Source organism: Papaver somniferum, chromosome 7, assembly GCF_003573695.1.
Source record: "Papaver somniferum cultivar HN1 chromosome 7, ASM357369v1, whole genome shotgun sequence".
Classification (NCBI taxonomy): domain Eukaryota; kingdom Viridiplantae; phylum Streptophyta; class Magnoliopsida; order Ranunculales; family Papaveraceae; genus Papaver; species Papaver somniferum.
In genome coordinates, this window is record NC_039364.1 from 43,012,553 (window position 1) to 43,026,228 (window position 13,676).

At 36.1% G+C, this 13,676-nt stretch overlaps 1 protein-coding gene across 1 annotated transcript; it reads right to left on the reverse strand.

The window, feature by feature from the left end:
- Positions 1-117: 117 nt before the first annotated feature.
- Positions 118-798, reverse strand: LOC113292652 (putative ripening-related protein 1). The gene has a single exon (XM_026541537.1). It carries the CDS (start codon positions 774-776, stop codon positions 213-215), a length of 564 nt encoding a protein of 187 aa, XP_026397322.1. The 5' UTR covers positions 777-798; the 3' UTR covers positions 118-212.
- Positions 799-13,676: the final 12,878 nt, after the last annotated feature.

Consider the following 13,676-nt stretch of genomic DNA (forward strand, 5'->3'; position numbering starts at 1 on the left):
AAGTATAGTGAAAATTCAATTTCCTTCAGAAGTTAGATGTCTTGGGTGGCGAAGATAGTGTTGCAAAAACAACATATTAGAGATCGTTAACCCTATATAAGTGGGTTCCAATTTATTGAAAATTTCAGCAATACAAACTTTTTTTTTTTTTTTAACATAACTAGGTAAAGACTTCCCCAGTTCTATTTTATACAGTATATTTTAGCATATAATTAAGCATCAGACCAAGTAACATCGAGGTTGCCCCAGTTTTCACGAGGAACACCCAACGCTTTCCAAACTGCTGGTGAAGCATCGACGATGTTGTGAGGGCATGGTGGTTGATAGTCATGGTCTCCATCACAGCCCATGGTCGAGTCACATTCATCTACCACCTTAGCCACGGCACTGCGTCCATTGCCTTTTACGATTATTTTGTGCAAACATCGGCTCCCATTGTTGTACCATCCAGTTGATAACGCTACCACAGGAGTGTCATCAGAATGATATTGATTATCACATTCTGACGGCCCTCCGCCATCTCCACCTTTCTCAAAACTATTTGTCGTCAAAACAGTTCGACGGTTGGAGGGAGAACACTTGTATGTTGTGTAAGATTCTCCTGGTTTACAACAATCAGAATTAAAACCTTTCTTGCATTTACCTTGTGGAGGTTTTATGCCTTTGATTTTTCCACTAGGTTTACATGTTCCAGCTTCAACTTCCAAAGAACTTATTACTATTGTAGTCAGGACAAGGACTACTAAAACTATATAATGTGATGAGAATGTTTTCATTCTCGCTCTTTTCTTATATATGGATGTGCCAAAGTAGTTGCGTTCTTTCTTAATGTTTGATTTGTATGTAAAAGTTGGAACGGCGAGCTATATATATATATATAGATCAATATGGATTACTTATTGATTTTAACAATGCTTGATCATAGTTCTTGCATGTTCTTTTTTTTAACATGGTCGAAAGGGCTATAAGTCAAGATTCTTTTCCGTTCTTTTATTGATCGGAAAGATACAAATATAGTTTTGTCCGAACCTCCTAAATATTAAATGTTTGGACGGCGATATGGAATTTCTTTTATCTCCTAGCTTTAAAATACTAATTGGGAAACATATTAAAATACTAATATTTCTTTTATCTCCTAACTTCTATCTCCTGGCTTTAAATTATAGGCTGGTTTAAATGTTTGAAAAAAATAAGGTGATTTCTTAATTGGGAAAGTCAAATGTCACTTTAATTTTTTGGACCACTTTTCTCTTTACAAGTGTTTATGGACCATTTCACTTTACTTCTTTTGCTGACAAGTGTCATGGGGACCATTTCACTTCACTTCTTTTATTGACAAGTGTGATGAGGACCACTTTCAATGATTGATTCTCTTAATTTCCTTAATTTTCTCTAAAATCAAAACCAGCCTATTAAAAAAGAACAGAGGGAGTAGTAAAAAGAGATTTGCGGGGAATCCATGTTATTACGTCGTATTGTCAAGTGCGCTCCATACACAGAAAGAGCATTTCTCTCGGTTGCCCGCCGCAGGTGTTAGGTTCCTAACGAGTCCACTACTACAAAAGTGTTCACATTACATCTCAATTTCGTTTCATCTACTACTTCCGTTTCTATACTTTCACTTTTTCATTTTAGCCTAAAAATAGGCCAAATTGAAAAAGTGGAAGTAACACTTTTCCAGAAACGGAGGGAGTATTGATTTAATCTTTGTTAGTATGTAACAAGGGATGAAATAGTTAGCATGCATGGTAGTGAAATTAGTGGTTAACTACTCAAAATAAATAAATGAAAAAAGTTATGATCCTAGAAATTATGGGTGGTCTTATTTTCTTGGTCGGATCATAGAAATTATTATGTAAATTATCCTCATGACTTGAAATTGTTGACGTGAAAAACCAAAATAATCTTTTGGTTGTGGATATTTTTGTATAGATTTGAGTAGTTGATATTTCTTGCGCATGATGTTGAATTTTACATAACTTTATATTAATGTGTTTATTCATCTTTCAAAAATAGTTTTCTAAACTCATTTTTTCTTTATTTGATTGTACATATTTTTCTCTTATAATGATATTTACTTGTGTATATATGCTTCACAAACTTTGGAATCAAAAATGAATTTTTTGCTCCTATAATGATGTACATATTATATATTATAGTATAAACAATTACAGAAGGTTAATTAATATTGCGGATAATAGCTGCATACTAGAAAAACACTGTGGATAATAGCTGCACACTAATAAAAGTTATAAATAATATCTGCACACTAAAGAAATACTGTGGATCTGCAGAAAATATCATCTTTGAAGAAAATTTAAAAAAAATCATTTAAGGAATAAAAAACGAAAATTTGATAGTCGTATTTATGCTCGTTGTGTAGGTATTTCAAAAAGCTTTCTAAATATATAAAATTTGTCAAATTCCTGCATAGGATTTGTGAGATATGTTATATTTAAGTTGGTTTGACAATTATAACTCTAAAGAATAGGTTTTATGTCAAATTTTATTATATTTTTACACATAAGGATATTTATGTAATTAGAATCTTTTGTTTAATAACATTATCAAACATCTTTATTCATATGATTCTCTTTCTTTTTTAGGGGTCATTTTAATAAAGTGAATTAAAGAACTTTTACATGGATCTCAAGCCCAAAGCCACAGCTAGAAAGAGTGAGGAGAGGACCAAGCACTTAATTCTCGTAAATGAAAATGTCAAATTAACGCTTATTAAAAGGGTTGACCCAATATTAAATTTGCATCAAGCTAATAAGAGATAAACAAGTTGTGAGTCATAATCATAGATTTTGGGTGACATTGTAATTTTAAGTCGTCATAATAGATAAACAAGTTGTGAGTCACAATCAAAGATTTTGGGACATTGTAATTTTAAGTCATCATATATCAAATTTTTTTTATGTTGGATAAATATACATCTGCCACCTAGACAGTTCCACCCTACTAAACCTGCCCCCTAAATGGGACCGGAACAAACTGCGATTTATTATATCACATTATGCCTCAATGATCCCTTACCTACGGTCCTATCCGTAGATGGAGGGAGTTGTGAAAGTTCCACTAACATTCCTACTAGTGGGAATTGAACTCCTATCCTCTTACTCGCAGGGAAAAAGAGAGGCGTAGTAAATTCCTTCGTATTAGATAACGAGTTCTTATTTTAAATCATAAATAGACCATATGGTATAGATTTAGTTTTTTAGGATTTTCTATTTCGTTTCGGTGTGTCTTATATTATGAAATAAATTTTTCTAGTGAGAAAGTGGTGATCTCCAGGTCTAGATGAATATCCCGCTTGTTTCTTTAAAAATGATTGAGGCATAGTAAAGGAAGATCCTATTAATCTTACAAAATTCCAATTCTCTTTAGAAGTTGATCTTGTAAATATTCTAGCAGAACACCAGTTCTCTTTAGAAGATGCTCCGTAGTCCTTCGTGAAGACTAGTGTTACGTTGTCTCCACATATCTTTTGTTAATGAAGTTCCTCCAAGCTCCCCTTAGTAGATCTTCGTCTTCAATCGATGAACGTCGTGAAGTCTAATGCTCACAACACATTCTATCATAATCCGAGAAATAGTTATAAGTAGACTAGAAATCAAGGCTTATAGTTTTTACACCTAAACTTGACAAACAAGCTTGAGATAGAAACGCTTGCGAGTTCGACCGAGCAGTGCTTTAACACTAATAATATCTACTGAAGTCATCTATAAGCATAATATTGTATATGTAGATAGCCTAATAATTAAAAAAACCGTCAAGGTCCACACATCACTATAGTCAGAGATAATGGTTGTAAAGAATGTCATTGTAAAAGAAAATAGAATAATTTCTCACTTAGAGCAACTTGACATGGATTACCTAATGAAGTAGATGGTAAAGAGACAGTACTTCTAATGTTATGCAGCAACTGAACAATGTTGTTATATGGATGACCTAATATATCATATCAAGTAACAGGAGAAGCAGTCAAAGAACAGATAAAAAAAAGTGCATAAACGGAGAATAAGTATATGATCGATTGGATAAAGATCTTTATCACCCCGAACCAACAACGTATCGCTATATAAATATCTAATTAAATATCCTTATGGATCTAATATAAAGTAACACTTCTCCTTTAATCTACCAAAAGATAGTATGTTGTGTTTAACTTCTAGAACAAGCAACGTAGAATTCATTTTAAACCTAAAACTAGCAGTTGGTGTTGATTGTTCAGTAACGGAGGTAGTAAAGACTTAACGTTGCGAACAACCATCTTGTATGTACCAGCATAAGAAGAAGTATCCTGCAAAAAGTCCTGATTTCTAGTAAGGGGTGAGCATGGCCCGGATTTGACCAGTTTTCTCCTTAGTTCTTATACGCATCCAATCCAGTACACGATGGATTTCAAGTTTGACATCTGCATCAAGTCAAGCGTCCAACAGATACGCGGATGGACGGATTATATGCGGATGATCCAGTGGATTTTATTATATAAGTACTATAATTGATTGTGAACCATGATAATAACACAGCGTAACAATCCATTATTACAAATTGAAAAATACAGTTATTACATGTTTTGTCTCTGCCTTTCAAGTTCAAACCCTAAGTATTCGATGAAAGTAAATGTTAAAGAGATAAGATGAATATATAGTGGACCATATGTAAATAATATTCGAGCCCATTTTTTACGAAAATTTTGTACACTTAATGTAACGGTTGTGGGTGTCCGACGGATTCTTAAGACAGCATCCGCACCCGGCCCAAAATCTATTGGGTCCCAAAAATTATATATGCATATAGTTTATTAATTTGCAGGTTGGAGGCCTGCCAACAACAAAAAAAATGGGTAGACTGGATCAGATCCGCGTATTTGATCATGCTCACCCATGTCTCCAGTCATATGTGTTATGACACCTAATTAAGAGAGATTGTGCATCATAATAGGAAGGTTCATCACAACCAACAACCTCACCCACTTCCATATTAAGCATGCTCAACAGAAGCAACATTCGTATTTGGAGAAAGATTCTTATTATCTGGAGCATATTTTTAGTAACATCTACTTCCAAAGTGACAAAACGTCTACAAATTTGGCATTCAGCTTAAGAGTAATCAATATTAGACCTTCTAGTACCATAATTTTCTAAGCTTACAGAACCACCACTTGAAGTAGATCCAGATCCTGAGCCAAAGACAGGATGAAACTGACTATTATTGAAACTACATTTTTATGATTATTGGTCTTAGATTTAATCTTACCACCACCAAAATTATTAACATTTCGACCATAGAAAGTGGATGGATATTGTGAATAAAAAACCATAAAATTATCTTGAGCTCGATCAATTAACCATTATTCATGACTTAGCAATCTTGGCTCATGATTTTGAGAAGATATTAAAAAGATATCATATGCTTTAAGAATATACATTATCAAATCAGAATCACTCACCTTTTCACCAATTGATTGCTGCAAGATAAACAACAATCATTTTGATATTTGATAGGTGTAGAATACACCGTATTTATCATCTATGGTTTATGCTTTCTTTGCTATTTTTCTTGTAAATTATGTCTTTTACGCGTGTTTTGAATTCTATAGCTACTTTGGAGTCATACGAAGAAAAAAAGAAGAAGAAATCACCTGATTTGAGAAAAATGGCAAAATTGTCATTTCATGGGGAACGCTATCTGGAGCCCAGTCAAGGTTAAGAGGCAACTCTATCTGGAGGAGTAATAAAGACAGGCCAGCTGTGGTTAAGGGGATGCCATCTGCGTAGCCCTTATCCAGGAGACGGGTGTGTTGTTAGCACCCAAATCCAACCCTACCCTAAATTGAGAGAAGACTTTACTCTCATTCATTTTCTATGAAATTGAGAAAGAGAAGAGATTAGCAGCGGCTGCTGCTATATCACCTGAAGTTGTTGTTACTGCCGAGAGACCAAATCGAGAGCCAGAGATGGAGAAATTGAGAGATTGGATTTGTTACAAGAACAAGAAGGTGGAATTATGGTGATAAAAGCAAAGACTGGATTGAAGATGGGTTAATGGATAGGAGGGTTTGTGATTTCATTGTTGATGGTGCGATTCAGAGATGAAGAAATTAGGGTTTTGCTGTGTTCGAATTGAGAAATTACAGAGATGGAGAAACTGGATCTGTTATCGCTGCTACAACCAGTGTTTTAAAGACCGGACCGACCGGTGAACCATTTTGGCAAAAGGGTTGGGTCACCCTTGATCCACTAATCTGCTCAAAAACCCAGTGAACCGGGTGACCCGATCGGTCCAACCGGCTAACCCAACTGGGTTTTCGACGGTCCACCCGGTTGCTTAAAATAAATAAAATTGTTCTGAAAAATTCTTTCATCTCAGAAAGAGAGATCTGAGAGCCATTTTTTTCTTTCATTTCTTTACAATATCAATCAAAAAGATAAAATCATCATAAAGAACCGTAGAGAAGCTAAAAACAAATCACTAAAAATGCAAAAAACTATGATGCCTCAAAAAATTTGGTTACAAATTGATAAAAGAGAAAAAAATAAAAGGATTCTGCTACTGTTAATCTTCGGTATTTTGTAACAATAGGTCTTTGATTTCATTTTATAATGATGATTGATATTGTTTAAAGAAGACGGAGATTGCAATGGGCGTGAGAGAGACGCTGGGTTAGGGAGAGAGACGAAGTAGTGAGGAAGGAGACGTGTCGTAAAACTTAGAGTAAGAAAAACGTAAATAGTTAGCATATAAATGGCAAATGTGAAGTTCAAATGGCAAGAAATTGTGGCAGTCAATTTATAATCTCCCATACACTTGACTAGCCTGATTAGTCACGCGTCCCACTTCCGCTAATATATTTGCCACTTGTTCCCTTACATTAAAGGTGGTCCCGTATTTGCCACCCGTTACGCTGGTCCCTTAAATTGAGCTAAATAGTTGTGACCCAGTGAATCTCAGTTGGACCACTGGTTAAACCAGTTGACCTTGACCCAGTAACTTTGACGGTTCGATGTCCTGTCCGGGTCTTAGAACATTGGCTACAACTGATAAAGATGAAGATGGTTGAAATACAGGAAGAAGGTTTTGAGCAGAAGAGATAACGGTTGAAGATGATGGATTGAAGGTTGTATTGGAGCAATTAAGACCAGAAGTTGGAGATAGAACATGGGTTAGAAGACAAGGAAGAAATGTGATGCTGGTATGGGTACTAAGTTATGGTGATTGCGGATTTGTGATAAGTTGAGTCTGTAATGAAGAAAAGAAGATCGAAGCTGGTAAATGGGTATGATGCTGCTATGGATTAAGGTCTGGCAGTGCAGATGAGCATATTGGAGTGATCGTTTGAGCTAAATAGATAGCAAGATGGGCTCATGGAAGAAGAGAAATTGAACCAAGAGAAAGAGAGATTGATGCTATTAGTGCTGAAGTGAAGTAGAAGAATGAATGTTTGTATAGATGTATGCTAGGAAATGTGCAGGAATAGAGCTGAGAACGGCCTGAAATCGGCCTGAGAATTATCGTAAAAACAGAGGAAACTCTGTCCATTTTTCTGCTCAGGCGAGTCGTCTCGGTGCCGGCGATGACCGTTCCAGACGAGTCCGATGACCGATCCATGCATGTGACTCAGTTGAGTAAGACGATTCAGACCAGTCAGATGTCTAACTGACTCGGCTAACTCCCCTCATTTGACCCATTGACTAACAGAAGACCGTCAGTCTGACAGTTAACTTTAACAGAATCTTGACGGAATATTCTGTCGACGGTGACAGAACTCAGGTGTCCGACGGTGACGTTTCAGGCCGGATTCCGCTGATCCCGAGAACTTTTTCAGGAAAACAAAAGTGCAAATATTTGTGAAGAATTCTCTAGACTCATGGGTTTGAAGAATTTGGCTTGAATTTGGAAGGAGAAGGTGGAAGAATTTTATAAAGACAAGGATATGGAATGTACAATTGTTAAGGGAAAGGGATTCTATTCCTAAGAGGATTGCAAGCAAATTAAAGCCTATAAATAGAGAAGTTCTCTACTTTCCTCTATACACTTCTACACCTTTTACACACACAACACTTGTGTTTTTGCTTGCTTTTCAAAATTCTTCTTTTAATTAATTGTGTGAACTTAAAAATTATTCTTTTAATTAATTGTGTGAATTTCAAAAACATGAGTAGCTAATTTTCTTATTGATTGGGGATGAATTCCTAGTTCTTATCATATGATTTGAGTTTTGTTTTAAACCTACTTTGAAGTTTTTCACATGATTATTGTTTGTTTTTATTAATAAGAATGTTTATGCTTGCATGATAGATCGTTTAGGTGGCCAACTGAATTGATTTGTTATTCAACCTAAAGCTAGTAGAGGTTAGGGAATACGTAATCGTTTTTTGACTTTTTACATAAGTAGAAACACGAGACCTTGCAGAGGGATTTTGTGGAGCAATTGTGTGTGAAAACAACGCTAGAAAGTGGACCAAGCGAAACGAGTCTAACTAGTAGTACTAAACCTAAATTCATAAATCTTAATGCATTCGGAGGAATTACATCTTGTAAGCAAACCTCAAGGCAGTTATTTTGAATAGAATCTGATAACTAAGCAAACTTGTTACTTAGTGAAACAAGGAATTTTGGGGTTAGCTAAGCGAACCTTCTATCCTACGGTTGGTGATAATCTGTGACTAATAAAAAGTGGAAAAGAACATAAGTTGAATCATTGTTTTGCAACGAAGAAGGATTCCTTGATCTAATCTCTCATATTGATTTCATCTTATACTTTTAATCGCTTTATTTACTTTCTTTTGCTTTTAAAATCTTAAGACAAAACCCCCCTTTTTGTGACAATTTTACAACTAAAAATCTCTTGCTCCTCGTGGGAACGAACTTGACTACATTATATTACTTGTTAATTAGGTGAAAAAAATACTAATTAATTTGTTGTGGCTACGACACGCATAAATATTGTACAAACTGTAGCGCCCCCAAAGTTAGCAGCTGACTAATCCAAGAGACTAACAAAATAAAGAGGCACTAAGAATCTAAACCATATACTTAAGCATTCAATTAATAACCTTCTACAAAACTTAATCCAAAAACTAGCCCCGCTATGAAATATATATATACAAGAACTCCTGTCAAATGATACATATATTTGGTTTACATATAGAATATACTACATAATAAATATATCCGAAGTCAACCAACTAACGAACTCAACTCTTTGAAGCTTTCTGCGCAATTCTGATCTGCCTCTGAAACTGAAAGTGGGAATGGGTGAGCACATCATCCCTAAAAGGGGTTCCCAGTAGAAATAACACTTAACTTTCAAATAATCATTGGAATGATTTGGAAAACAATTTATGTTTTTCCAAAACACTAAAAGACAACCAATTCACAGAGATAAACAATCATGTATATGGAACTAACTCCTTCTTCAAACAATGTATATATCGAGTGTCGACCAATTCCCTACACACCCTATAAGTTTATATTAGTGTCGACCAATTCCTTACACACCTATCACGCATAAAAGCTCGAAAGTAAGTTGAAAATGCGGGGGTCTAACAACCTCACCCAATATTTCGATTAGAAATCTGTATGGACTAACTCTAATATACTTTCAAGAGAATCAACTAGACAGTCAGACTCAATATTAATAAAAAGTATATCAAGGAGTTAATATCTCTATCTCTAGATTTGATCTATACTCAAACAAATAGAAATATGTGAGTCTTTATCAAATACAAGAGATATAAACTTGGATGGTACCAAAGACCAATATCCAAGGATCAATCAATTTCCAATCAACAACCAAAGGTTGGATTTCACAATTGATCGATACAACGCACAACCTGTGATATTTAAATAATATAACAAAATATAATGCGGAATAGAAATAACACAGACACCAGAAGTTTTGTTAACGAGGAAACCTCAAATGGAGAAAAACCTCGAGACCTAGTCCATATTGAACACCACACTGTATTAAGCCGTTACAGACACTAGCCTACTACAAACTAACTTCGGTCTGGACTGTAGTTGAACTCTAATCAATCTCACACTGCTTCAAGGTACAGTTGCGCTCCTTATGTCTCTGATCCCAGCACGCACTTGATTCCCTTAGTTGATCTCACCCACAACTAAGAGTTGCTACGACCCAAAGTCAAAGACTTGAATAAACAAATCTGTATCAAACAGAAAAGTCTACGATAATAGATAAATCTGTCTCCCACAGATAAACCTAAGATTTTGTTTCATCTTTTGATAGAAATCAAGGTGATCAGGAACTAATTGATAACCCAGACTTATATTCCCGAAGAACAACCTAGAATTATCAATCACCTCACAATAATCTTAATCGTATGGTAGCGAAACAAGATATTGTGGAATCACAAACGATGAGACGAAGATTTTTGTGATTTTTTTTTATCTTGCCCTATCGGAGATATAATCTCAAGTCAATTATTCAATTGAACTCGTACGATAGAAAATGGCAAGATCAGATCACTCAACTACAAGAGAAGTAGTTTCGTCTGGCTTCACAATCCCAATAAATTCTTTAAGTCGTTAACCTACAGGGTCTCGAGAAGAAAGCTAAGGTTAAAGGAGAATCGACTCTAGGAAAACCAACTAGTATCACACAGGAGGTGTGGGGATTAGTTTTTCCAGTTGCTAGAGTTCTCCCTTATATAGTTTTCAAATCAGGGTTTGCAATCTATGTTAGCTTAGTAACAAAGCATTCAATATTCATCCTTAGATGAAAACTTGATTAGATACAAGATAATATCTTTCAACCATTAGATCAAAACTTAGCTTGTCACACACAAATGAAATGTATTTCATTTAGGTTTGAGTAACCATACCTAAACGTGTACACTTAGTTGGTTCACAAATAGTTAACCAAAGGTTAGCCATATAGGAACTTCCATATTAACCGTATTCATCTTTCTCATAACTAGTTCAAATGACTCATAAGAACTAGTTGAACAGTTGTTCAATTGCTTAGGTCTTTATTCATAGACACAATTGAAACAAAATCGATTTGATTCATTTGAATCAATTCATGAAAAATATAGCCACGGTTTGCAAAGATCACATTCCTTATAATTTATTGTTTTAAGTTTATGAACTACCGATTTGAGAAATAACCATCTTGGGTATGCGTACGGGTATGCGTACCTTGATAGACACATTTATGTGTCTATTTTCATCTCTTTTGTGTATTTTGTTAGTACTCGTTTTCGTCCTTATTATGGTGTTTTGTGTGTTTTTAGGTATTTTTTGGAACTAAACATTTTTGGAAAAATCAGCTCGAAAAGTTGCTCGGGGCACCCTTGAAGGACAATTGTTATTCGGACTCTCACTATCGGTTAAGGGGCACCTCAGTGGACACCTGCTATTCGCACCCCAGTTCAGGATAGGGGGACACCCTTTCTTCTTCGTTTGAAAACTGTTTTTTGGCGGGAAATGAAATTCTCAACTGGCATAAGTTTGATCACAAAAATGAAGGGGTTACGGGTCGATTCAATGATTGAAATTTGATAGAGAGATGTGATATAGGTTAAGGAACACATTTTGGGAAGTGGGTTCGATCAGAATTGGCTGGAAAACGCGTGATGATTCACACACCCAAAACAGAGCACGTGTACTGTAACACGAGCAAAATTGAAGTTCTTGTGTGCATGGAGGAGTTTTACTAGCGTTGGAAGAGTGCTGAGACGTGGAGAAGGCTAACTAGAGCATGCAGGATCAATTCTAACACGTGCATGGGCTTAAAAATGGAAATTATCGTTATTTTTGGCAGCAAGGAATAATCGAATTAAAGAGAGTATATACGCAATCAATGGTCGTATTTTTGGCCTCAATTCACTATAAATACACGTACAATTGAAGATAGCAAGTTTGGGAGTCTTGGGGGAAAGTTTAGGAGTCGAGAGAATCAAAAGAAAATCACGCATAGAAGAGAAGAGTTCTGCTGGTGTAGTTGAAGACGAAGAACAAAATACACTCCAGGAAAGTCGTTGAAAGGTGTCGCTTAACTGCGACAATTTCCAATTCCTTTCCCGCGACTTAGAAACAGTGCTTACAGCACTTCATTTGTATCGTTATTCCCTGACGCTTCCTGTGTGTTGCAAAGGACAGTCTTAAAACGATTTCTTTTTGTTTCATCATTTGTACTCAACTTTTGAGCATTAATAAAATCTTTTGAGTATTTTTCCAACATGATGAGAGGCTAAATTCTTGGTGATTGAGGCGACGGAGGAGCTATTCACTCATGTTTGATTGGTAATATTTTTATTTATAATTTCTTTAATAATTTACTTTATTTAATTCACTTGGATAAATATAAAAAAAAAAGGATAAAATGGTTTTCTTAATTAGTTGTGAATCAGTTTGATGTTTTATGCTTAGAATAATTCTTTGATAAATCATGCTTAAGGATTACAACTTAATATTTGGACACCTTATAGATTAATAAGTGATTTAATGGAAAAAGACATGAGTCTCAATACTCATCCGGTTGTCGGATCCGGAGTATAAACCATTACTGAAATTGCTCAGTATTCATGAGATGTGCCGTGGCCTCAGCTGAGAGACTACACTACATATACTCTGAGAGACAGCCTTCTCAGTCAGAGGTTTTATGGCATGAGCTTTCATGCGAGACACGAGTCTCAATACTCATCCGATTTTCGGTCTGGAGTATGCATAATTATGGTTTTACGATTTTTCCCTTGTCGAAAATCCACCATCTTCAATGAGACGCAGATTTACGTGGTTCAGCACTAAGGCCTACGTCCACGGGGGTTGGTGTTTCACTATGTATTCAAAGGTTACAAAGATATTCAAGTGACTTTGAGTGGGGAACGAAGCTAGGAGGGGAATGAAACTCATACTTACTCTTACAATTTCTCTCTCCTGGGCTATCTCTTATACTCTTCCTAAAATTGGTCGACCCCTTCTCCGTTAGTGGGTTAGGGTATTTATAGGCTTCTCCAGTGGGTCCCTTTCCTCGAATACAGCTGTCCTTATCGTCTTGGTTACTGCGTCGGCCCGATGCTATCTTCGTTCTGACCCATCGTCCTCTAACGATGTTATGTAGAGACGAAGATGGACCTCCTCCTTCTCCACGAGGTGTTTGACACGTACCCTATGTCTAGGGTGTTTAATGCGGGCGGTTGGGGCGGTGTGCATGTCCTTGACTATTGTAGACGCATGTGTCAGCTGCTTTTTTTCTCGTCCACCTAATTTGGATCTTTCTTGGGATGATGGAAAGTTATCTTTTAGATCTTCTATGGTGTTATACGGTGTTTCCTTCTTCTGGTGCTCCTTACTCCATCATTATTTGATCTTGCCTGAGGACGAGCACGTGGCGGATGAAGATGATGATTGCCTCTTAGGTGTCGCAATGTAGCATCCTTGTTTCCATGCTCGTCTCCTTCATGTTGTACACGTGTCTCCTCCATGACACATGGTCTATTATTGATTATGTGTATACACTTACGCACAGGATGATGATAACCCACGAGATCGTCTGGAGTGATTCTTTCAAGGTGTCGACGTCCCTGGAACTACTGGTCTACCACCGTCCAATGTACACTAAATTTTCGCCCCATTAGCATTTACCTTATGAAGTAAATCTGTGTATTATAGGATGACTTCGCAAATGTCATCAAGCTGGA

Bases quoted from the DNA above. Each gene is read 5' to 3' on its own strand.
- LOC113292652 (XM_026541537.1), bottom strand. From the start codon at position 776: ATGAAAACATTCTCATCACATTATATAGTTTTAGTAGTCCTTGTCCTG.